Here is a 23,159-nt window from a genome sequence, read left to right as displayed (position 1 = left end):
TTGAATTTGGCTGGCTAGATAAACGGGGCAAGTTTTCAGATTTATTCAATACATTTTAAATGTAATTTTAAATGAAAAAAAGACACAAGACCTTGATTAAGCTCATCGAAGTCAAATTACATATTTACAAATGCCAAACTTAAATAGTGCTTTCAACCTGCAGAGGTGTGACCATGTGTTTAAAATGTAACACAGGAGGCATATTGGGCTAAGCTGCTGCCTCCAGTCCAAATTTACTGCTGCAACTACGGGTTCAAACCTGACCCAAAGCTCTTCAGAAAAAAAAACCTCTGTACTCTACTTTTCCTATCCAATAAAGCATCTAACGCCTGGAAGGAAATCCTGTCATAAAGGCTTTGAAAGAAGGCTTCAGACCTAAATAATAAATACGTTAGTCACATGCTATAACAAGCAATTGTTCAATATTCACAAATGAATGCATATACAAATGGGAGTACACATAAATCTATAGAATGAAATTAGATGTGAATAAAGATGTCTTCTTTTGCGCAGGACTACAAGTTGATCCCAGAGAACATGCGGTTTGTAGGCTTTCTACTAGGGTGGGGTTTCAAGAGAGCTCGAGCTCTGATTAGTGACTGCTTTGCGTCGTACTAGTCGAGTAGACGCCGACTCCACACGGAGGAATTGCCCCGACTGTATGGTGCAAAACCTTTTAATATATTTACTTCTTTTTAGGGACCGGCTGTATGATTAAGCTACAATCTTCAATGAGTAAGCATATCCCAGTAAGTATCCATATTCATACTGCAACATTGCGTTACGTTGTAGCTGCGCGTATTATAATTTGTATCAACTGGTATTCAATTTTCGATTGTTTCAAGCTTGGCCTGGCGTAAATGCAGTGTCCTTTGTCATTTTGATATCTTAATGTTTCCTAAAATTGACGGTAGGTTGGCATGTTTGTATGTGAACTGAAATAGTTGGATTTCAATCAATGTAATCATGAAAAACGAGGTGGTGGAGTTGCTTTTCCGGAGAGCTTTTGAAATGTATTGTCGACATTTCTTCGTGGTATAAAATTGACGCATTTTTCTTATTAACATGTCAACAATATTCTTGACAGTTTCTATAAACATTCATACCTTAATTGACTATAATTTACTTTAACAAGGCGCTAAATCCCTGTGTTTAACATGTAGTTTAGCCTACACATATCAATGGACCTTGACAAGTGCTCCGCTATAGGCCTCTATACCGGTGATGGCGCCGAGTCCGCCCTCACACAAAGGACAGTTTCTAGAAATCCTCTATTTCATCATGTCGTATCTATCACTATGTACGTCTCGGGTGTTTTTCTATTATTTTGTCGTTGAACAGACGTCTCGTTTTGACGTCACTGTATAGTCTCTCCATTAAATGTCTGATGTGGCTCTAATGTTAAGAACAAAACATTTTCCATCCGGAAAATATCGGATTAACTGCATACTTCAAGAGCGTAGACATTATTTGGTGCACAACTAAAGAGCAGCAAGGCCGAGGCCCATGGGAATTATGCGTATCAATGTATGTAGCAAAACCCGTTCCTTCTATCAAAACCAAATTCGCTGTAGATATTAGTTCTATTCGAATGGGATTAAAGAAAAACTTAGTAGGGGATCTAGCAATCTATGCAGTCTTTCTACTACATCCGTTTTTCAGTCATTGGCTATCATAGACAGGAACCAGTTCTAGTTCTACTTGGTTTACCAGATCTGAACTGAACAAGAGCAGTAATTCTGCATTTCCTTCACTTCTAAATTGTTCTACCTATTTCCCACGAGTTTATAAGCCTTCTATTTGACCCCCCCCACCACCACCTTTTTCTTTTCTTTTGCAGCAGTTCTGTGGTGTTCTGGGTCACACATTTATGGAGTTTCTGAAGGGCAGTGGGGACTACTGCCAGGCACAGCACGTAGCTGCCTATGCAGACGAGTGAACAGCAGAACCCGCCACCCCTCCGATCACATTGGACCCACAGGAGGATCTGAAACGTTGGCAGGATCGGGAACCCTCCTAACCTACCAGCAGAACAAGCCTGGATGGGGTAACTCTACCCGCTGCACACTGCCCTCGTTGGCTTCTGCCCGGTCAGAATCAAGGGTGGATCTGCTCCGTTTTCCCCAAGGAGAACGGGTTTGAATTTGATTGTCCGGTCCCGTTTTTCTGCCACCCCGACCTCCTTTTGACCCCATTGCCGCCTTTAGCCCGCCCGTCACAGAGCATTTTCATTGCAGGGAATGTAGTTTGACATTTTGTTGACATTCCCTCCCCTTCTAAAGAAGTGGTTTTGTTAGATTTTCTTTGTGGAAGGAAGATTTTTGTGACACCATGGCACGAATGAACCGACCCGCCCCTGTGGAGATCACCTACAAAAACATGAGGTTTCTGATTACCCACAATCCTACAAATGCCACTCTCAATAAATTCATTGAGGTGAGCTCTTCATCTAACCCTGTGATGCTAAAAAAAAAGAATTCCAAAATGTTTTATGTTGTCATACAGAGCCCAATATAATTAAGGGGCATTTAAAAAATATAAATGAATTCCCTGTGTAGTATGTACATTTTGCATATGCATGACTCTATGATGTATTCAAGTGGCGTATGTTGTCCCTGATTTGAAGTAGCCCATATTATTTTCCAGGAATTGAAGAAGTATGGTGTGACCACCGTTGTGAGAGTTTGCGAGGCCACATATGATGCCACCTTGGTGGGGAAAGAGGGAATCCAGGTTCTGGTAAGTTCCAGCTTCACTGTTTACATCTGATGTAATACTCTCATGGTCTTTTCTCATTTATTTTGGTTTCTGAGAAATTGGCAGATTGACTCATTATTTCCTCCGACAACAGGACTGGGCGTTTGATGACGGAGCTCCTCCTTCCAACCAGATTGTCGATGATTGGTTGAACCTTTTGAAGACAAAGTTTAGGGAGGACCCTGGTTGCTGCATTGCTGTCCATTGTGTAGCTGGCCTGGGAAGGTACCATTTCTAGCCCCGCCCTTCCCTTAAAATACTTAACAGGTTTTTGTATGGGGAACAAGTTGTGACCAGTGGTTTTTATTTGTATCTTTTTTGTCTTGTGTTTCTAGAGCCCCTGTCATGGTGGCCCTGGCATTGATTGAATGTGGTATGAAGTACGAAGACGCTGTCCAGTTCATCCGGCAGTAAGTCTGATACAAAAGCACGTCTTTCATAGCTGCAGCATTCTTAAAATTCAAGTTGTAGTAGGCTAAGAATATTGCATGTGTGGCATGTATCCGTGTAGGTGATATACTAGTGATGGCCATTTGAGGCTATTTTAGCAGCAGGATATTATGCTGGCAGCACTCATATATTCTTTATCCCAGTAAAAGCCATAACTGAAATGTATAAGGCAATATTGTTAACAATCTAGTCTGTGAAAAAGAACAGACAAAATGAAATTGGAACTGACATTAAACTGTATTAAAATGTACAGACTAGATTGTTAACTATATTACCGTATTTCAATGATGGCTTTTATTTTGAAAAAGAGCACTGCCAGCATAATATCCTGCTGCTAGAAGAACGGTAATGAAGCTTTGAACGGCCATCACTACGATATACAACACTTCCTCTGACACTTGGCGGACCACGGAGCTTGTGCCTGTGTATCCCCAAAAAATGTCAGTCTGTTATCAGTTCATGACGTGCCTTCTGGCTGTGCCCTAAAACTCCGCCGTGCGACTACAACTTGGCGTTGCCCAAATGGAATAAATTACCTACGTCGTCACATACACAGGATAGAATTTGGTTAAAGGACTAGTCCTTCGTCGCTCTCTCCCACCAGGAAGCGTCGCGGAGCTTTCAACAGCAAGCAGCTCTTCTACCTGGAGAAGTATCGTCCAAAGATGCGCCTGCGCTTCAAAGACTCCAACGGCCACCGCAACAACTGCTGCGTCCAGTAGTAGAGCCAACTCACGGTCCGTGCCGACAATGCCCCCTACAAAACGAAATTAATTGAATCTCTTCAAGCTTATCTACCTGGCAGGCTGGTTTTCTTTACCTTAGTCCATTGTGTGAATCATTTTAATTGGAAGTCCATTCCCAGATAATTCAAGTGTTCCCTTCTCTTTCCTTTTTGAATTGCGAGTGTCAAAAAAGAAAAAAGAAAAAAGGGTTGTTTGTGAACAAGTAACAGTGAGTGCGTGTTCTTTGTGTGCCCATAGAATTGGAAAGGAGCACAGCCAGTGAAGTATTGTATCATTTTGTGAACATCCAGTTGTTGGATTATACATGTTGAACACAGCCCACAGTTTGAAATTGTCAAGGATGCTTATTGCGTATGCTTTAAATCATGATGATTTAACGTAAGTAATAAGGTATCCCTTTCAATTTTATGATGAAAGTAACTGCCCAGTGTTTCCAGATTTGTTTGAAGTATGACCTGTAGTTGTTTACAATATGTAAAATGTTTTCCTTTCCTGAAAATAGTAGTTAAGTATGTTCAAAGCAGCTTTTCTGTGTTGTAATGGTATGTACCCCAACAACCGAATGGCATGGGCATAAACAGGTCATTAAAAACATTCAAACGAGTAGATGGCTGATTGGCCAGCTTACGTGCCTCTGGAGAATATCATACTCTGAGGTAGTTGTAAGCACAAGGACTTTTTGTTTCAGCTAACAATTTGCGATGGACTTCTAGAAAACGGCAAATATCACGTTGTTCACATGAGTACGGAATGAGTCATTGTTACATGGTAATTAATTAACAGCAGTTAGATAATCACTGGACAGTTACTTTAAGTTTGATACTGAATAGAAAGATGTATGCCTTCCAACAGTTAAAACTTGAAATGCCTTACAACTGAAATGTAACAAAAAGGCAATCGAGTGGGTTTGTCATCCTCTGCATTAGGAAAGGTGTTTCATTTTTCTACTTGGAACAAAAACATAGTTTTGCCTTTGTCTCATGCAGGACGTCCACACACATACGTCCTTTCAGTAACTTTTTAATATACAATGCTTAGTTGCAATATTTGTTTATTGAAAGTCTGGGACCTTGTAATGTTTTTATTTTTTCTTATCAAACCTTGTTTACTAATTACTGCCATGTCCGAAATGTGATTTTGTGTTTTTTCGCTTTGAAACTGGACTTCAACGTCTGCAATATTTTGTATGCCTTTATTTTTGATGTGCGTAACTTAATACTTCGATACTTGATGATTTATGTATTTCAAAATGTGTATTAGGTTGGCTATTTATACTATGAATGGATGTTTTAGTACCGTGAGCGACAAATTGTAACTGTTCACCAACTTGTGAGAGTACATTAAAATGATACACTGAGAAGTGAGACTGAGTGCTTTTGAATGGCATTTCATGTGCAGTAATATCTGGACATTTAATTTTAGTTCTTGTTTAACATTTAATCTTGTTTGATTTAATTGACTTGAAATGTCCCCTGGTAGGCATTTAATGCTAATAGTACCAAAAGTGGAAATAACCAATGAAAATGTTTAGGGAACTGGGAACTCTTCCAAAGAAAGCTAGATTCAGTGCTGTTTTTAAAACCCTTTTTATACCTGGCTGCAATGTGTCCTGACCTCCACATCCTCATTGCTCCCTCTTGTTTAGACAGGTCTAAGAATATCAAAAGAGACATTGTCAAATTATTATATATATTATCATAAGTGTTATCAGACCAGATAAGGACAAAATCAGGACGGAGATGTATGTTAGAAACTGGTGTAAATGGTGCTATCGAAGAAAGCAATGCAGCCAACGTACTTATGCCAGGATAACTGAAACGCACAAAGTACTTTCCAGAAATAAGCAGTGTTTTAAAAGGAAGTTTTACTACGGAAAAAGAAAATGTTATATAATTTAGTTTTGAATAACATGCATTTCAATGTAATCTTTAAAAGTGCATTTGAACCCAAAGGTGAATTACCATGGAGTAGGTTGTTGATTTAACCCTACCTAGCCAGCAGATCCGACCATGTAAGGAGGTTGGCCAGTGATCTCTCTGAATAGGACGACAAAACCCTTCCCTACCCTATTCCATATCCCTCACAACAAGTGGAACATCTAGAATGTTCTTGTGCATATGAGGGTAGGCCTCAGTCCAATGCACAAAGGGCATTTTCAGCTAACCTCAAATTAATCCAACTGTTTATTTTTAAATGGTTGTGGGTTAACTCCCCATATCTGGGGACAGGCTTACTGTTCTGTGGCCTCCTTGTGGCTATGTTTGTACTTACGGACGAGAACTCGGCACCATAATGTCTGCATGTCCATACAATGGAGATTAATGTAAATTAGCACACTAACAGGTGGCAAATTTTTTATTTTAGTCTATCATACAAAACTTGCAAGATTTTATCAAAATGTGTTTATTTCCTCTTTTGTACAACCTTCAATGTCACCTCCGACCTTCATAATAAATAAGAATGTCAAATAAATCTGCTTCAAACAACACTGCCCTCCTAGTATTCCCATCACAAAAACAGTCATCATGAGAAAGAAAATCCTATGTCAGGAAGATGAAAAAGCACAGGGGTTGGTGAGTGGATATGCAACAAAGGTACTCACAAACAACTGAAAGTCATTCAAACAACAATATAATTTGTATGACATATATAAACATAAAAAACATTGACTGAACTCAAAATGGTTGCCACATTGCCCCTTAAAGCACACTTAGTCTGATTGGTTTGGGTTTTATCCTGCTGAATATTTAACATACACAAGGCCTACAGTACCCAATAAAATCACAATTAAATTCTCATAAAAAAGGAATGCTTTTTTATTTTACAGTACAAAGATGTCAAAGGTCTGAGCTGAGGTAAAAAAAAGAAAAATAAAGGAAAATTAAAATACTTTTGGGGGTTTTCCAACAGCTAAGAAATACTGATATTGTATATCCAGCTTGTCTTTTGAAAATGTATTTCAGAAGGTGAGTAACAATTAAACCAAATAAAAACCAACCAACAAGACACTTTGATTATCTTCCATGGAGTGTCAGTCAGTTTCTCCAATAGTCTCTTATCAGTTTGCCCCCTTAGTTTAGGGGATGGTTGGGTCTCTGACTCCCATTTCACTCCTCGTTTGGCCCTTTCATGCTGGAATCTTTTGCGGATATCGGTGATGCCACCATCGGAAGGATGCACTGTGACGATTCGCAGTAGCCATTGAGGCCCGGGTGACCGGGAGGCCCCGGAACACCGGGAATACCGGGAACGCCGCGTGGCCCTCGCTCGCCGTCGCGTCCGTCGCTCCCATAGTCACCTCTTCCTGGGGAGCCTGTGGGTTGAGTTGGGAGGTGAGACCGGAATGTCTGTGGAACGGGAGGCTAACCCAGACATAGCTAACCGCTGACGGCGGAACACACTGGGTTTGGAGTCCATGGTTATGGTCTGATGCTACAGCTGTAACTGGCGTGTTTACCTGGGAGGCCGGGTGCTCCTGGTTCTCCTTTGGCCCCTCGTGTTGTGGGTCCTCTGTCGCCCCTGTCACCAGTGTCACCTATGCAGAAAATACAGACAGTCATTGCTTTCTTGCTGTTCAAGGATGCTTCAAGGCGCACAGCACAATACGTATTCTATAAATGGAGATCATGACAACGCTGCTACCAGCCGGTTGGTCAGATTCTGCTTGAGCCATCATGTCTAGGTCCTGTTCAACAGTGCCACAGTACTGCATTGGTAGACTAGAAACAGTCGGATACCGCGCCTAAAATGATGCCATATTGAATGACGCCATAATGCGTCACCTTTGGGCCCTTTGCGACCGAGTAGTCCTGGAGGTCCTTTAAGGCCCGGAAGTCCTCTGGGGCCCTCGAGTCCCGTGTAGCCATTTTTTCCAGAGGGGCCTGGAGGACCAGGAGGTCCGGGGGGACCCGGTATCCCAGAGATGCCTGACTCAGGCCTCCTCAGGCTGGCTGCTAGCTGGGCCAGCTGCTCTGTGGTACAATAAGTGAGAAGACAAGGGTGTCAGTTCTATAAAGACTAAGACCAAGGACAAAAATATAACACTCATGACCTTAAAGTTACTTCCAGTTGTCCATCAGTGAATTGATCAGAGTTCTCTCTGGAAATGATAAAGACTTACCTTGCATTACCCTCATGCAGACCTGTGTGATGTGTGTATCACTAGGTTGTTTCCCCTGGGAAAACAAGCTGGGGGTTAAGAACTGTTAGTTATCCCGAGTTATCACTATTATAATAACCATTATTTGGTGGCCAATTATATTTCTCTTACTTCCCCCAAGACACCCTTGAACATTGGGATCCCGGGTCACAGTCCACCATAAGACCCCTCGAGCAATTAACGTTCAGTGCCTTGCTCAAGGGCACATCGACAGATTTCAAAGGATGAGACTAACAGAACCATAAAAATGAAGCCTAAACACATTTTCTGGGCTACTACCGGGACGAGTTGAGATGATGGATAAAGAGGTGTCCCCTGGAGCTTACCGCTGGCCCCTGTGTCCCTGGCAATCCGGGCAGCCCTCTGTTCCCCTGCATGCCACGCGGTCCAGGCTGGCCTGGCTTGCCCTCCGGGCCGGGTATGCCCCTGATGCCCTCCGGCCCTTTGTTTCCAGTCTCTCCTGGTCGGCCCGTCTGAAAACAGGGACAGAGGAGGACACAATGGCTTTCAGCTTTCATTCATAACAAAAGGTCGTAGGTTGGATTACCCAGTCTGGACCATTGAGAGGATAGACAATGCTGTCTGAATAAGATAATGGGATGACAGTGTGTAGTCCTTTGGCATGAACAAAATGATCATTCCTTGGTACTAAAACATGATTCAACATTAGGAAGTGATGGTGCTTAATTGTTTGAAACCCCTCCAGCATAAGACAGTACCACAAAGTTGATAATGCTGTCCCCAGTGCTTTAGGGACAAACTGGTGCCACATTTAGATATAAACTGGCCATAATCAATGTAAGCAGGACTTACCGAACCCTTCTCTCCTGGCTCCCCTTCTTCACCCTGGAAGGAAACACAATTAGCACAGTCTCTCTCGAACCAATGTTTCAGAAAACCAACTGCCATGTTGTCTTTTGATCCTGTTACTCACCAAGTCCCCTCGATCTCCTGCTGTCCCCTCTGATCCCGCGGTTCCCTGAAAGAATGAATAAAAAACACATTCCGTATTCCTTAGACAAAATACACTTCACTAAAATCCAACAAACCAAAGTAGACAATGGTAGGGCTTTTTATGTTCTAGCACATCCCAGTGGTTTCACGAGACTTCTTCAAATGATTTAATAATAACCCCATTATTTTATGACTGCAGCAAGTAATAATGCAATATGTGGTTTTGTTTTGAAGGCCGTGATCCACTGTTACTTACCTGTTCTCCTTTAGGACCGGTCAAACCAACTGCACCCTGGACAAATAGAAGGAAGCAACAGGATGAATATAGATGTTTGGTTTTCACGCGTGGTTTCTTCTTCTCCTGTCGTGGTTCCTTTCCATGTTCTTACCCTGTCTCCTTTCAGTCCACGGAGGCCGGCCGGGCCAGGCAGCCCGGGAAGGCCAAGGTCCCCTTTACCACCCTGTAATAACACACGCACACACACACATACTTACAAAATCGAACACAGTGGATCGCTTGTGGTAAGCTTCTACACCCCACCCCCTTAGCCGACCAAATTTACAGGGAAAAAAAAGGTTTAAGCTGGATTTTTTTTTGTCTAAATTGGTGATCTGAAAAAGGTATCGCGGGTGGGGGGGGGGGACGACGACACACTCTGATATGTTTATGGCTGTGTGGGTTCTGATTGGGCTGTAAGGAATTCCTGGGAAACAGAGGGTTCTTTGAGGCCTTCTTAGCAACTCCTGGCCTGAATCTCCTCTTCCTGAAGAAATACCCCCGGGCCCATGGACCAGCGTAACAAGACTCCTTTCATGCCCGTTTGCTGGTGGATTACAGGGTTACTGCAGCCTGGAGGCTTATGAAGGACTGCTGCTCTCCATATGAGGGAGCGTATGGTTCCACATTGGTTGGAGAGGGGTCACTCTCCGGCTGGTTTACTGTATCAGAAAGGTTGCTAAACCAAGTGGATTGGTATACGTGTGGAATAATATTGATAAACAAATGAAATTGTTTACTATATAGAACATTTATTTCTTGCTGAACTTTGGTACTGTACGAATGGTGGCCTATAAACCCATGTTCTGTATTCAGAATTGAATTGGGATGACACTGACATTTCCTGGTCTGCATGTTCATTCGCCAATCCTTGCATTTTCTAAAAATAAACTCTGAAGGTTGGAGCATCAAAATGTTCTGTGCTTTTGTTTGTCCCTTTAAGTAGCCACAAGGCCATGTCATTACATCCCATTGTGTTACCCATCATCCCATTGTGTCACCTGTTTTCCCATTGTTTTACCTATCATCCCATTGTGTTACCTATCATCCCATTGTTTTACCTATCATCCCATTGTGTTATCCATCATCCCATTGTGTCACCTGTTTTCCCATTGTGTTACCTATCATCCCATTGTGTTACCTATCATCCCATTGTGTTACTTATCATCCCCTTGTGTTACTTTTCAATTCATTATGTTACCTATCAATTCAGTGTGTTATCTATCATCCTATTGCGTTACCTACAGTATCATCCCATTGTGTTACTTCAACCCATTGCGTTACTTATCCTCCCATTTCTGTTATCTTTCAACCCATTGTGTTACCTTTTATCTTTTTGGGGCAGAAGATGCTTAACTCCTTTGCATTCTTCCATGCTTACTACCCATGTTACAGAGAATCTTCGCCTAGTTCATTGTTGTTTCAAGTTCATATTGAGGTGTTTACAAGAAACTGTCCAATTCTTTAGTCATTGCGGTTCACACTACAAATAATGGGCTTGTTTGGGTCCATGGGTGGATAAAAATGGTCCCTGTGATGTTGAGCTGATTTACTTACTCTGGGTCCCGGTAAACCTGCAGGCCCGTCTGGGCCCCGTACTCCTCTCTCACCCTACACAGGAAGAAAATAAATGTAGGGAGTTATAGAGAACATGTACGCTACCAGTGTGTAGTGGTCCTGCGTCATACATTATGATTCCAACTGTTGGTTCTTTTAAAATATATCGAAAATGTATTTCTAAACAGATTTGTAAGCAGAAAAATAAGATTTCAAATGTATCAAAATGTATGTCTAGATTTACTGATACCCAGTTTCTCATCAAGATATGTGACAATTAAGAAGTAACAGACATTGCAGAAGGTACAGAAGTTTAATATGAAATATAGCTCCTGTGGGCTTGTTCAGCTAGCTCCAACCTGCTGACTCATTGACTGCTTGAAGGACTGTGAAAACCTGGATGCATGCCCCAGGTTAGCGGAGTGCTCTACGTCGCTGACCCTGACAAATATACCGTATATGCCGGTGTGGGTTGGAATCTGAAACCCTGGAGTCCTTTTCCACAGTAAAACACATAGAAAACATACTTACTGGCCCCCCTCTTGGTCCAACAGGTCCGACTTCTCCCTGCTCACCACGTTCCCCCTATAAACAAATACAACCTTGAGATCTGTGGTGAAGACTCTGATGATACTAGTGTAAAAAGGCAAGGGTTATCAAGTATATAATACTATTACCACTATAAATTAACCAAATGTTAGATTTCCATCAAGAGACATTCTCTTGACTTACTGATTTCCCAGGTGACCCCATTAGTCCAACACTTCCTGGGTCACCAGCGTTACCCTGGTGACGAAGAGAAGAAAATATAAGATGTGCTACAATTTACAATATATAGATCAGTGGTCAGCAACAGGCAGCCCACAAGTAATTTTAGGCCCTTCAAAAATATAAAATATTGGTATAAAATGTTGAATTGGTATAAAACTTATGCTTTATATACAGTATATATACATTACCAGAGTGCCTTCATAACATGGTCATAACCATGTCATAACCGCTGAACTAACAGACAAGTACTTTTTGAATATAAGCTTCTTTCTTGCCATCCATGCAGGCCAGAGTTATTATATTGGACCAGAGCACAAAGGCTTCCCTCCCAGTTACTGAACTCTGTACCTCCATTAAAGTGATTCTTGACCTCTTTGTGGCTTCTTCAGTCTCTGCCTGTTTGAGTAGTGAGTTTTCTGGGACAGACTTTTCTTTACAGTGCCTTAGTGGTGTGATGCAGCTTCCACTGGATTAATGATGCAAATGTGTTCACTGGGAAATCTGAACACTTTGATTTTATTTGATTGCCTTTTCCTAACCTGTTATATGTCTAACTTCTGTATTATGCTCTTGGTCTCCATTTTCCTTCAGATTCAGAGCCTGGCAAATGATCCATCAACAGCTGGGATTCTGTCCAGATAATCTGACAAGAACTTCAATGGTTCACAGGTGGAAACCAAAGGCACGATAATTGTGTCCTCATTTGGGCGATGTCTTTCATCTGTGTGAACTGAGAGCCTCCAGAGCACCATAGTCGAAAACTTACGCAAAAAACATATTTCAGTGTTATTTTTCTTACAACTATTTCCTATAATGAAACCAATATCACCTTACAATAACTAATTTGGAGATTCAGTGTTTAAGAGAAAATATCAAATGTAACAACATGTTAATGTGTCATTTGTAATTCAGTAATATGAGAGAACTTGTCAGGGGTCTGTATACTTCAGCAAGGCTCTGTAGGTACATTACCTTTACATACATTACCAGTGGTTATAATCAGTCATAATACAACATCATGTCACATGAATATAGCACAGAAGGTTTATTACAACATTATGAGGTTATGACAAGTTACTGTATGTCAGTTGTTATTACATGTGATGAAATGTAATTGTTTCCTATATTTGAAACAATCCCTTACCTTATCGCCACTCTGTCCTTTTGGACCATAAGCTCCGGGTAAGCCCTGTGTAGAAAACCACATACTAAAACCAAATGAACACCCACCCGAACCCCAACAAATACAAAGATACAACGGATATGATGAGATGAAGGTTCCAGAAGTCAAATGTCACACTTACAGGAAGCCCTTGGAGACCGGCATCTCCTGGAGCGCCATTTTTACCAGGAATACCCTTAAAATACAGAATCAACAGGTCGGCCTTAATCTCACGCGTAATCACGTCCCATGATTACAACGTCATCTAATCTATGCAGGTACAGCTGTACCTTAGATCCTGGTAATCCAGGAATTCCTTCACGTCCGTCCGGCCCGGCTAAACCCTGGCCACAGGAGGAAAAACAGGGCAGCTGAGCGTTACGGTTGTGGACTTGCCTAGTGGCAGGTGTAATTAAACATATGAAGTCCATGAGCATTACGGTGGTGGACTTGCCTATTGGCAGGTGTAATTAAACATAGTAAGTCCATGAGCATTACGGTGGTGGACTTGCCTATTGGCAGGTGTAATTAAACATATGAAGTCCATGAGCATTACGGTGGTGGACTTGCCTATTGGCAGGTGTAATTAAACATATGAAGTCCATGAGCGTTACAATGGTGGACTTGCCTATTTGCAGGTGTAATTAAACATAATTACACATATGAAGTCAAACATATGAAGTTCATGAGCATTAGGCAGTGTGTAAAGTCATGGAGTTATAGATGAGATGTTCCTAAAGGATGAATCAGTGTGGTATTGACTTTGGTGTGTACAGTACTTACAGGCTCCCCCTTGGATCCGGGAAGGCCTCTTATTCCTTGAGGCCCTCGGGCACCCTGTAAAACAAAACTCCGGAAACAGTCAGTAAGTCTATATATGTGATCTAGAGTATTATTGTGCGTTTGCCAGTATGCAATGGCTGCAAAATGTTGCTTTTAAAGGTGCATAAAAATGTGCTTTCCAGTTCACAGAATAATGCTGAGTGATGGCAGTGTGGGGCTTTGGTACTCACTTGACCCCCCTTTGGTCCTGTCTCACCCGTTATTCCTCTTTGGCCCACATCGCCCTGGCAAATGAAAAAAAGACATTCGTTAAACTAAAAAGTTAAATATGTCCAAATGTTACTGGTCCAGTGACATGGAGCTCAAGGGGCAAAATAGAAGATGCTGTTGTGATAAAAGTGAGATATTAACTTACTGGAGCGCCCTGAATTCCCTGGGGACCGACGTCTCCAACAATTCCACGTGGTCCCTGTTATTAAAAAGATTTGAGATGTCAAAGAGAAGATCTGTTATGCTTTTGGGTTGATGGTTGGCTTGGACGCAGCATTACTGGGGGAAATAAGTGCATTTGTTTAATGTATTTTTATTGAAATACAGTTTGGGTACATTGTCCCATTGTAAAACAACTAAAATGCTAACTTAATTGAAGTATTTCTTTAAAATTATTATGATCACATTTGCCACGACAGGCTACACAGACTGAGGCTATACATGCTCAATCTGACATAATCAATCTGTTAAAATGTATTCACTAAAGTGTTATTGTCAGTCAGTTTGCTGATAATGTTATTTTTTGTTTATCTATACAATATATTGCAGATAATGTCTAAAATAAAATATTATAGACATCTGTAAATCATCAAAACAGGTCCACCCCAAAAATTCTTACTATGTAAGTTGACTAGGCACAGATTTAGATTTTACCCCAACCTTGGAATTAGTTATGGGGGAGAGAGGATGTATGTATAATGTATTATTTTGTGGCTATTAAGGTTTTTTACCAGATTGGAATTGTGGAACGCCTTCACTCTCATGGTAAATGCCATGGAATCTTTCAAGAGCACAGAGAGTCAGGGCACGACCAACATTCCATCTGAAAGATAACGCCCACAGGGCAATGTCCCCAATAACTGCCCTGGGGCATTGGAATCTCAGACCAGGGGAAAGAGTTTCCTTCACCAGGGACTGACCAGGACCCACCCTGCACAGCTTCAGAAACAAAGCCAGCGCTGGGATGCAGAGTGCTATTCTGCTGGCCAAGAGGGACAAGTGAATTTGCCAACCAACAGCAGTTTGTACAATGCATACATGTATAAAGGGCTTAAATAGGTTTTTTGATCACTTAGCAGTAAAATAAAACAGAAAATGTATGTCTCCTAAGATTTTCACATACATTAAATAATAGGGTGTTGAGGTTTAGCATTGCCAAAACGAAAAAGTCATTTTACAGAAATACTTCACAAGCTGATGGACATGATAAACATTTGCTCATCTTAAACAGTCATCCTATGACAACAAGCAGTGTGTGACTTCACAAGACTTACCCTGTCACCTTTAGGGCCCATCATGCCTGTGATTCCCCTGAGTCCACCTGGGCCCTAAAATCAGTCAGCCAAGACAATAGAGAGGGAAAGGGGCACTATTTTCAATTAAAACATATTAAACACTAACCAGCAGGGTGAATGTCACATTTGCATTGATGCAGATTTGATTTAAAAATAAATATTAAAATATTTTACTGGTAGTCCTTGAGTTCCCATTTCTCCTTCTATTCCCTGGTCTCCCTCTTCACCCTAAGAAACATCAAACAAAAATTGCTATCATTATCACTGACAACATGATTGTGTATAATATCTGGTTAAACAGGGGGAGGGGTTACCTTGTTAATAATATCTGGTTAAACAGGGGGAGGGGTTACCTTGTTAATAATATCTGGTTAAACAGGGGGAGGGGTTACCTTGTTAATAATATCTGGTTAAACAGGGGGAGGGGTTACCTTGTTAATAATATCTGGTTAAACAGGGGGAGGGGTTACCTTGTTAATAATAACTGGTTAAACAGGGGGAGGGGTTACCTTGTTAATAATAGCTGGTTAAATAGGGGGAGAAGTTACCTTGTTAGTAATATCTGGTTAAACAGGGGGAGGGGTTACCTTGTTAATAATATCTGGTTAAATAGGGGGAGAGGTTACCTTGTTAATAATATCTGGTTAAACAGGGAAGGGGTTACCTTGTTAATAATATCTGATTAAAAAGGGGGAGGGGTTACCTTGTTAATAATATCTGGTTAAAAGGGGGGAGGGGTTACCTTGTTAATAATATCTGGTTAAACAAGGGGAGGGATTACCTTGTTAATAATAGCTGGTTAAAAGGGGGAGGGGTTACCTTGTTAATTTTATCTGGTTAAACAGGGGGAGGGGTTACCTTGTTAATAATATCTGGTTAAAAAGGGGGAGGGGTTACCTTGTTAATATTATATGGTTCAACGGGGGGAGGGGTTACCTTGTTAATAATAGCTGGTTAAACAGGGGGAGGGGTTACCTTGTTAATATTATCTTGTTAAACAGGGGGAGGGGCTACCTTGTTAATAATAGCTGGTTAGAAAGGGAGAGGGTTTACCTTGTTAATATTATCTGGTTAAACAGGGGGAGGGGTTACCTTGTTAATATTATCTGGTTAAACAGGGGGAGGGGTTACCTTGTGTCCTTGTTTTCCAGGCTCACCCGATTCTCCTTTGACCCCTTTGTGCCCCTGAAAAAAAATTGTATCATGTTACATCATAGTACGTTCACTGACAAACCCCCACATATACAGTAAAGTATGAACTCTCGCGTTTGAATGTCTGTCATCTACTCACCTTCATGCCTGGCAGGCCAGGATATCCGTGGCGACCAACTGGACAGGCGTTGGGACACTGAAAAGCACAAGTTGAGTCTATTTGACGTCAAATGGGACTTATACCCCAAAATACCCCACAGTCTGCATTAGAGTTCACATGCATGAGCTGAATGAAATGTGTGACAGCTAGGCTCACCAGGTCTTCTCCCTTATACATGCCAGGAAGACCCTAGGAGAAGAAATTCAATTATTATTTCAGATGAAATGTATTTTCTTTGAAAAGATAGTGCTTGTTGCAGCGACCTTAAAAATATACAGGGCACTGTTGATGGTCTATTTCCCCCTTTCATAATCTCAGTCCATAAAGCCAATGGGTTTTTCAGTCACATGTGAATCACATGGGATTTCCTACTGTGTTGATGATGAGAAAATAACGTAAAAATCACTTCCTAGTGTTTACAGATTTATATGACTGACAATATTAGTGGAATAGTTTTTCTTCCCAACATTCTTCATTGAGTATGTTGAAAAGCAGCAGTGTTGAACCGGTGTGAGTGCACAGCAGTCGTAAAACACTAATACCAATTAAGTGGATGTAGCAGGCATTAAAGGAATGCTTGTAACTAGATCCCCCACTTACTTGTCTTCACAAGACGGAAAAGAAAATTCGGGGAGGTGCTCTTTCTGCACTGTTCAACCAATCCGGTAGTGTGGAGGAGGGGCTGTGATGGAGTCTTGTATTCTAAAACCAGGTGTCACGACACAGACTCTCCTCTTCCACATTTCAAACCAAACCTTAGACTCGTTAGGGGCCGTGCAGCAGGTGGCAAAATATGAATACCAATAGACCACTGATTGGTCAGCTCATTCTTCTCTAAACCACTGATTGGCCAGCACATCCTTCTCTAGACCACTGATTGGCCAGCTCATCCACCTCAGGAATATTACATCACACATTACATTTTTTAAGTCTTAGTTGTTCATAAATTCATGCTTTCGCTAAGTCTAGTTATCTCAAGTCTGGATCAGGTTCCTATTGAGTAATAACAGTTATCCATATTTACCCTGGGCCCGGCAGCCCCGGGAAGCCCTTCTGCCCCCCTCAAACCCCGCGATCCCTACAAGAGATAATAACACTTGGTGAATGAATGCAATAGTGTAACAAGTGAAAAGTCCATTTTCTGTGTTGACTATAAAATAATAACATTTTGGCCCGTGTGAATACTGGCCAAATTTGGCCCGCACAGTCAGAACTCACTTGGGGTCCAACTTTACCAAGCTCCCCAGGCAAACCTGGTGCACCAGGCGCTCCCTGTCAGAAAAACAATAAGGACATAGCTTTGTCTAATGCACTGCATTCCGTGTAATACACAGTTCCTGTTTCATGTGTGACCAATAGAAAACGACTCACATCAGGTCCATCAGGTCCTTCACCCTGTAGGAAACATGAGTGGATTCATTCATAGACAGGCTTGAAAGTGTACAGATGTGATTAAATTGCATTTATTTCATATAAATACTTTAAACAATGCAATCCAAATGTAATATAGGACTAAGTGAAAAACATCAAGATCTAAACCAGTGCCATTTCAGTACATCACAAAATCATATGTCCTTATATGGATGTGTCAAAATCTTATGTCCTTATGAATGGGTCAAAATCATATGTCCTTATTTGGATAGGTCAAAATCCTATGCCCATATATGGATGGGTCAAAACCATATGTCCTTATATGGAGGGGCCAAAATCCTATGCCCTTATATGGATGGGCCAAAATCATATGTCCTTATATGGATGGGTCAAAATCCTATGCCCTTCTATGGATGGGTCAAAATCACATGTCTTATATGGATGGGTCATATCAGCCAATGACTGTGCTTGTCTGTGTGTCTGTGTGTGTGTCTGTATATTTATGTACAAATATAAATATGTGTTAGATTATTTTCTGGCTGTATCCTATCCTAGACCTATATGGGAGAGTCAAATCCAAAAAAGGGAGTGGTCTATTCCAGATTATATTGTTTCCTCAGATGGGTGAGAGTCTGATCATTATATGGAAGGTTTACACCCACCAAGCTCTCTTAAAATGATTTAAACATGATGTTGCTCTGGCTGAGAGGGGCTGTTAAAAGACTAATATCTATATCTAACAATAGATAATAGACAGGTTATGATGTGGACAAACCTTTTACAGATTATGTTTTGCCATCTCTGCTATAAGCAATCATAATGGACACTTTCACTTGCCTTACAACATCACTATTATACAGACATTCCTTTAATGAAAGTAGTTAACCATGCTTACTTACAATCTCTCCCACCTCCCCAGCCTCTCCGGGTTCACCCTGACAAAGAATGGTTCAAGATGGTCAGTATTGTCAGTAACATGGCACCATAAAAACTCCAACCTTTCAATAGCTTCCAGAAAATGACCTGATCAGACATTTTTATGAAGTTTAATTATAGAGAAGCATCAAGTTGTCATTCAAAATACTATTAGGAAATACTAAAAGAAAATGAAGATCCAAGATCAGACAGACAAAGGAACCAAAGAAAAAAAGACCAAATAGCCACTAAAAATCCAACAACCCCTCAATCCCCTCACACTAAACCCTACCCCTTGATCCCTCCCCCATCACCCCCAAAGCTTCTAGCTCTTCCCCCCTCCCCTTAATCCAACCATACCTCTCTACCCCCCTCCCCTTAATCCAACCATACCTCTCTACCCCCCTCCCCTTAATCCAACCATACCTCTCTACCCCCCTCCCCTTAATCCAACCATACCTCTCTACCCCCCTCCCCTTAATCCAACCATACCTCTCTACCCCCCTCCCCTTAATCCAACCATACCTCTCTACCCCCCTCCCCTTAATCCAACCATACCTCTCTACCCCCCTCCTCTTAATCCAACCATACCTCTCTACCCCCCTCCCCTTAATCCAACCATACCTCTCTACCCCCCTCCCCTTAATCCAACCATACCTCTCTACCCCCCTCCCCTTAATCCAACCATACCTCTCTACCCCCCTCCCCTTAATCCAAAACACCCTTTCACCTACCTTCCGCTCATTTCTTTGACAAACTTATAAAACATAAACTGTTCTTGTATCTTAGTCCACTGCATTCCTAATCTACTGACCAGTTTACACTTACACAGCACCGAGGAAATAAGGAGCATTTACACACTTCTATTTCAGCAATATAGATATTACAGGAAATAAAAAAGATATATGTACTTTTGGCCCTGGAGGCCCATCTGGTCCAGGATCGCCAGCAGGTCCGGTTGCACCCTATAGAGGAAAACGTTAATAGCAACTACGCAGAAATATATATAAACTTTATGAAATGTTAATATATCTATCTCGCCTTCTAGTGTGAGAAATCATGTCATGCTGTAACTGTGGTTAATTACATTATAATGATTGCCTAATAATTATTGTTTGAGTGCTTGTATTTTTCTTATTTCTGTAATGTGTATTATATGTTCAAGAAATGTGTGTTTTTCAAACCCCAGTAGAGTAACTGCAAGAGGATCAGCCTTAACCTTTGGGTTACTGGCCCAATTCTCAACCCACTAATCTTCTGGGTTGGAACAATACTGTTTTATAGAAATGTTAATAATGCCCTTTTAGTCTGAGGGCTGTTTGCATGTTTAGATGGTAAAGTAGTTAATAGATTTAAAAGAGGGTGACAGTTCATTTTATTCTTATTTGCAGTTTTCTAAGAGCCTTGTTTGAGAAATTGTACTTGGCTAAGGTTTTTTTGAAAGTTTTAAATTGACAACGTTCATTCGAAGTTCACAGTAATGAACCGGGCCTGATTATAAAAGTATCCATTAGAAAGAATAGGCAATCCATCCAGTCATTCATTCCTGACATGAATGAATGTATTGCTGACCCGGTACTCAGTAGACATACAGCACCAATCACTTGAATGGATAAGTGTGTCCAAACCTTTCACCCTTACAATGGTAATAGTAAGCACAGGACGCAGTGAGAAAATGGACAATGCCTATTACAAAATAGGCAAAGCAGGAAATGTGTCCAAACTTTTAACTGGTACTAAGCACATATACAATATATAATTAATACTCTAGAGATGTACCAAACTATTGTTTAGTTAATCACTGACTTTTCATGGACAAGGTATATTTCCTACTATGACGTGTTTCCCCATTCAATAATAAGTAGTTGCAAGATGCAAATAGGGCCGTCTTCTCAAAGTATTTATCTCCTCCCCTGTTCCACCAGCTACATAAACAATCAGAGGTCTGAGCAGAAAGTTGTGATAACAAGTATGTTCCCTTTAGAATGGCATACAGAATATATGGTATGATATTTAGAGAGACACACCACCTGCGCAAAAACACAACAAATAACGTATTCTGGTAAAGCATTTATCGTAAAGGCTCATATCGTCTGGTTCGCAAGATTCTGCTGAACGCAGTAAAAATAATGGTGTGGCTAACCCAAATACAAAGGGAGTACTATAAAACATAATGACCTGACCCAATTCAACCATGCGCGCGTGATGATAGACTAGTATAGGTTAATCAGTCTCTGACCGGTCCTCCACCAAGCTTGAAGCAATGGACTGAAAGAAGCAGACACTCTCGACTACCTACCCAAGAGGGAGGAGCTTCTGCCCTGGAACTAGTTAATAGCTAGTTAATAACAAACAAAATAAATCAGGAATCATTCACATTTGAACTCCAGGTATGAACACAGTAACAAGAACAACAAAAAGTTAGAGTTGACTATTTGCAGTCAGTATTACCACATCCTTTTGCCTTTCCCAAAACAAATAGTCACAAGTCACAGAACAAAGTGAATATTGCAAGCTATACAGCCAAAACTGGTGAATACCTGAACACACCTGGACAATTCCAACTCTGCCAGACACATTGCGGGTGGCCCTACATCTGATGGCTAGTCTGTATTGAGCACCACAACCCAACCAGGCAGCACACACACTGGGGCCCTTCTGCTCCACCTTTCCCATCATGCACGTCTTTCCTGTCAGCCATCACTGAGTGCGTCCCCAGTGCCCCCGTCACAATTCAGACAAAAAGACCTCTGTTTCTCACTTTCTGTCAGGAAGCTATTTGAGGCGCTCTCCTCTCTCCTCCTCGCTCCCCCTCACTCCCCCTCTCTCCCCCTCTCGCCTCCTCTCCCCTAAATACCCAGGTTGATGTATGCCACTGATTCATTTTCTTTGAGGATTCCACTCCCACCTCCTCCCAGCCAATATAAACGACACATGCAGCGGCAGTATCACAGATTTTTTGCCCCTTGAGCTTCTAAAGACACAAATGTTCAAGCTACAGTGGAGCGGGTTATCAGGTTCCCTGCTCGGGGTGCATGGAAAATAAACTGATTGAAAATGTGTGTGTTTTGTAAAACTTACGTCTGCCCCTGGGAGCCCGGGTGCTCCAGAAGATCCTGGTTTGCCATCTTCCCCATCAGGGCCCTGGAAAAAGAGTAAACCATTTGAATACCATAGTATAGTGTATTAACTATTTATTGGTAGGTTAAAAGCTTGGTGAAGCAAAACAAATGAAAGAAAGGAAAGTCTACTTACAGGGCCTCCTACTATGAAGTTATCTTCCCCTCTTTCTCCCTGAAATAAGTAGAAAAAATATTGTTTATTTCAAAACCATGTAAAAATGTACTATAGGTGCTAATAGCCATTGGTTCTGTTGCACATGTAATGCTGGTTCAAATCCGTCCCAGAGCTCTATCAGCATGAACCTGCTCCTCTATCTAAAATGCATAACAAATCTATCATTAAAAATCCACTGTACGTTGAACAATGTATAATGACACAAATCATTTTGGTTAAGACTGAGAATGTAAAGCCTAAAATTACATAAAGAAACAGGAAGGATGAAGTTGAAAGGTATCTTACATCAATCCCGTCGACACCAGGCACGCCTGCTATGCCCGGGGATCCAGGGGGGCCTCTAGGTCCGACAGGGCCCCTCTGTGGATTAATACAAAATAATTATTTTTGGTGAAATGTAAAACCAAATCATAGTTGACATTGGCATAGCAGGTACCTCCAAAAACAAAGAGATCCCTTGTGTCAGTTCTTGGGAAGAAAGGTCAAGAAAAGACAACTAAAAGAGTCTATTCACTATGCAAGGGGCCACTCTGTAAGTCATTAGATACGTTGAGAATATTATGTTTGAGATTCCAACCTATTAGTGCCATATTTCAGAAAGGTAGGCTGCTATGCGTTTTGCCATACACACACCTCTAAATCATGAATCTATTTGCTAGTGACAAAGACTTAAAAATAATGTTACATAGTCCTAATGTTTTTGGAGACTAAATGGTTTAATATGTAAACACATAGAATATGTTTAAAAAACAATCTGAGCATACTTCCTATCTCATCTATGAGGAACAGCATAACAATAGCACAACACAACACATTCTCAAGCAAATCAGTCAGTACACAGACATGATGGTCAAGCACATCAAAGTGAACCATTGGAAGATAATAACGGTCATTCAGAACGTACCTGAGCGGAGCAAATTAGGACAATTTGCAGTAAAACCACCAGCAATGACTCCGAATACATCCTGGAGCGAGCCATGGTCTTCCCAAATCTAGGAAGACGCAAAAAGTCCCCTTTCCCGGACAAACTGGTGTTTACGGACCACCTGTCAATATTCCCCAACTGAACCCCAGAGTGTACTG

General features: G+C 41.3%; 2 protein-coding genes across 3 annotated transcripts; one reads left to right on the top strand and one right to left on the bottom strand.

The window, feature by feature from the left end:
• Positions 1–579: 579 nt before the first annotated feature.
• Positions 580–5,317, top strand: ptp4a1 (protein tyrosine phosphatase 4A1). Of its 2 annotated transcripts, none has more exons than XM_010889219.5 (6): positions 580–749; positions 1,844–2,436; positions 2,647–2,739; positions 2,852–2,982; positions 3,093–3,167; positions 3,812–5,317. In XM_010889219.5, exons 2-6 carry the CDS (start codon positions 2,332–2,334, stop codon positions 3,927–3,929), a joined length of 522 nt encoding a protein of 173 aa, XP_010887521.1. In that variant the 5' UTR covers positions 580–749; positions 1,844–2,331; the 3' UTR covers positions 3,930–5,317. The 2 variants fall into 2 exon arrangements, with proteins under 2 accessions (XP_010887521.1, XP_010887520.1); XM_010889218.5 differs by having other exon boundaries at positions 1,841–2,436.
• A 1,014-nt stretch (positions 5,318–6,331) lies between these two features.
• Positions 6,332–23,144, bottom strand: col9a1a (collagen, type IX, alpha 1a). Its single transcript, XM_029122423.2, has 32 exons — positions 22,981–23,144; positions 22,362–22,436; positions 22,035–22,073; positions 21,861–21,923; positions 19,691–19,744; positions 18,764–18,799; positions 17,865–17,888; positions 17,712–17,765; positions 17,518–17,571; positions 16,650–16,682; positions 16,473–16,529; positions 16,313–16,366; positions 15,356–15,409; positions 15,161–15,214; positions 14,032–14,085; positions 13,847–13,900; positions 13,617–13,670; positions 13,124–13,177; positions 12,976–13,029; positions 12,816–12,860; positions 11,633–11,686; positions 11,432–11,485; positions 10,901–10,954; positions 9,456–9,527; positions 9,323–9,358; positions 9,047–9,091; positions 8,926–8,958; positions 8,439–8,585; positions 8,074–8,128; positions 7,736–7,924; positions 7,411–7,488; positions 6,332–7,266 (listed from the first exon to the last, which is right to left on the bottom strand). Exons 1-32 carry the CDS (start codon positions 23,053–23,055, stop codon positions 7,061–7,063), a joined length of 2,064 nt encoding a protein of 687 aa, XP_028978256.1. The 5' UTR covers positions 23,056–23,144; the 3' UTR covers positions 6,332–7,060.
• Positions 23,145–23,159: the final 15 nt, after the last annotated feature.

The sequence above is a fragment of the Esox lucius genome, chromosome 9 (genome assembly GCF_011004845.1).
Source record: "Esox lucius isolate fEsoLuc1 chromosome 9, fEsoLuc1.pri, whole genome shotgun sequence".
Taxonomy (NCBI): Eukaryota; Metazoa; Chordata; class Actinopteri; order Esociformes; family Esocidae; genus Esox; species Esox lucius.
Note: the sequence above shows the minus strand (reverse complement) of the source record. Positions and strands in the feature narration are given on the sequence as shown.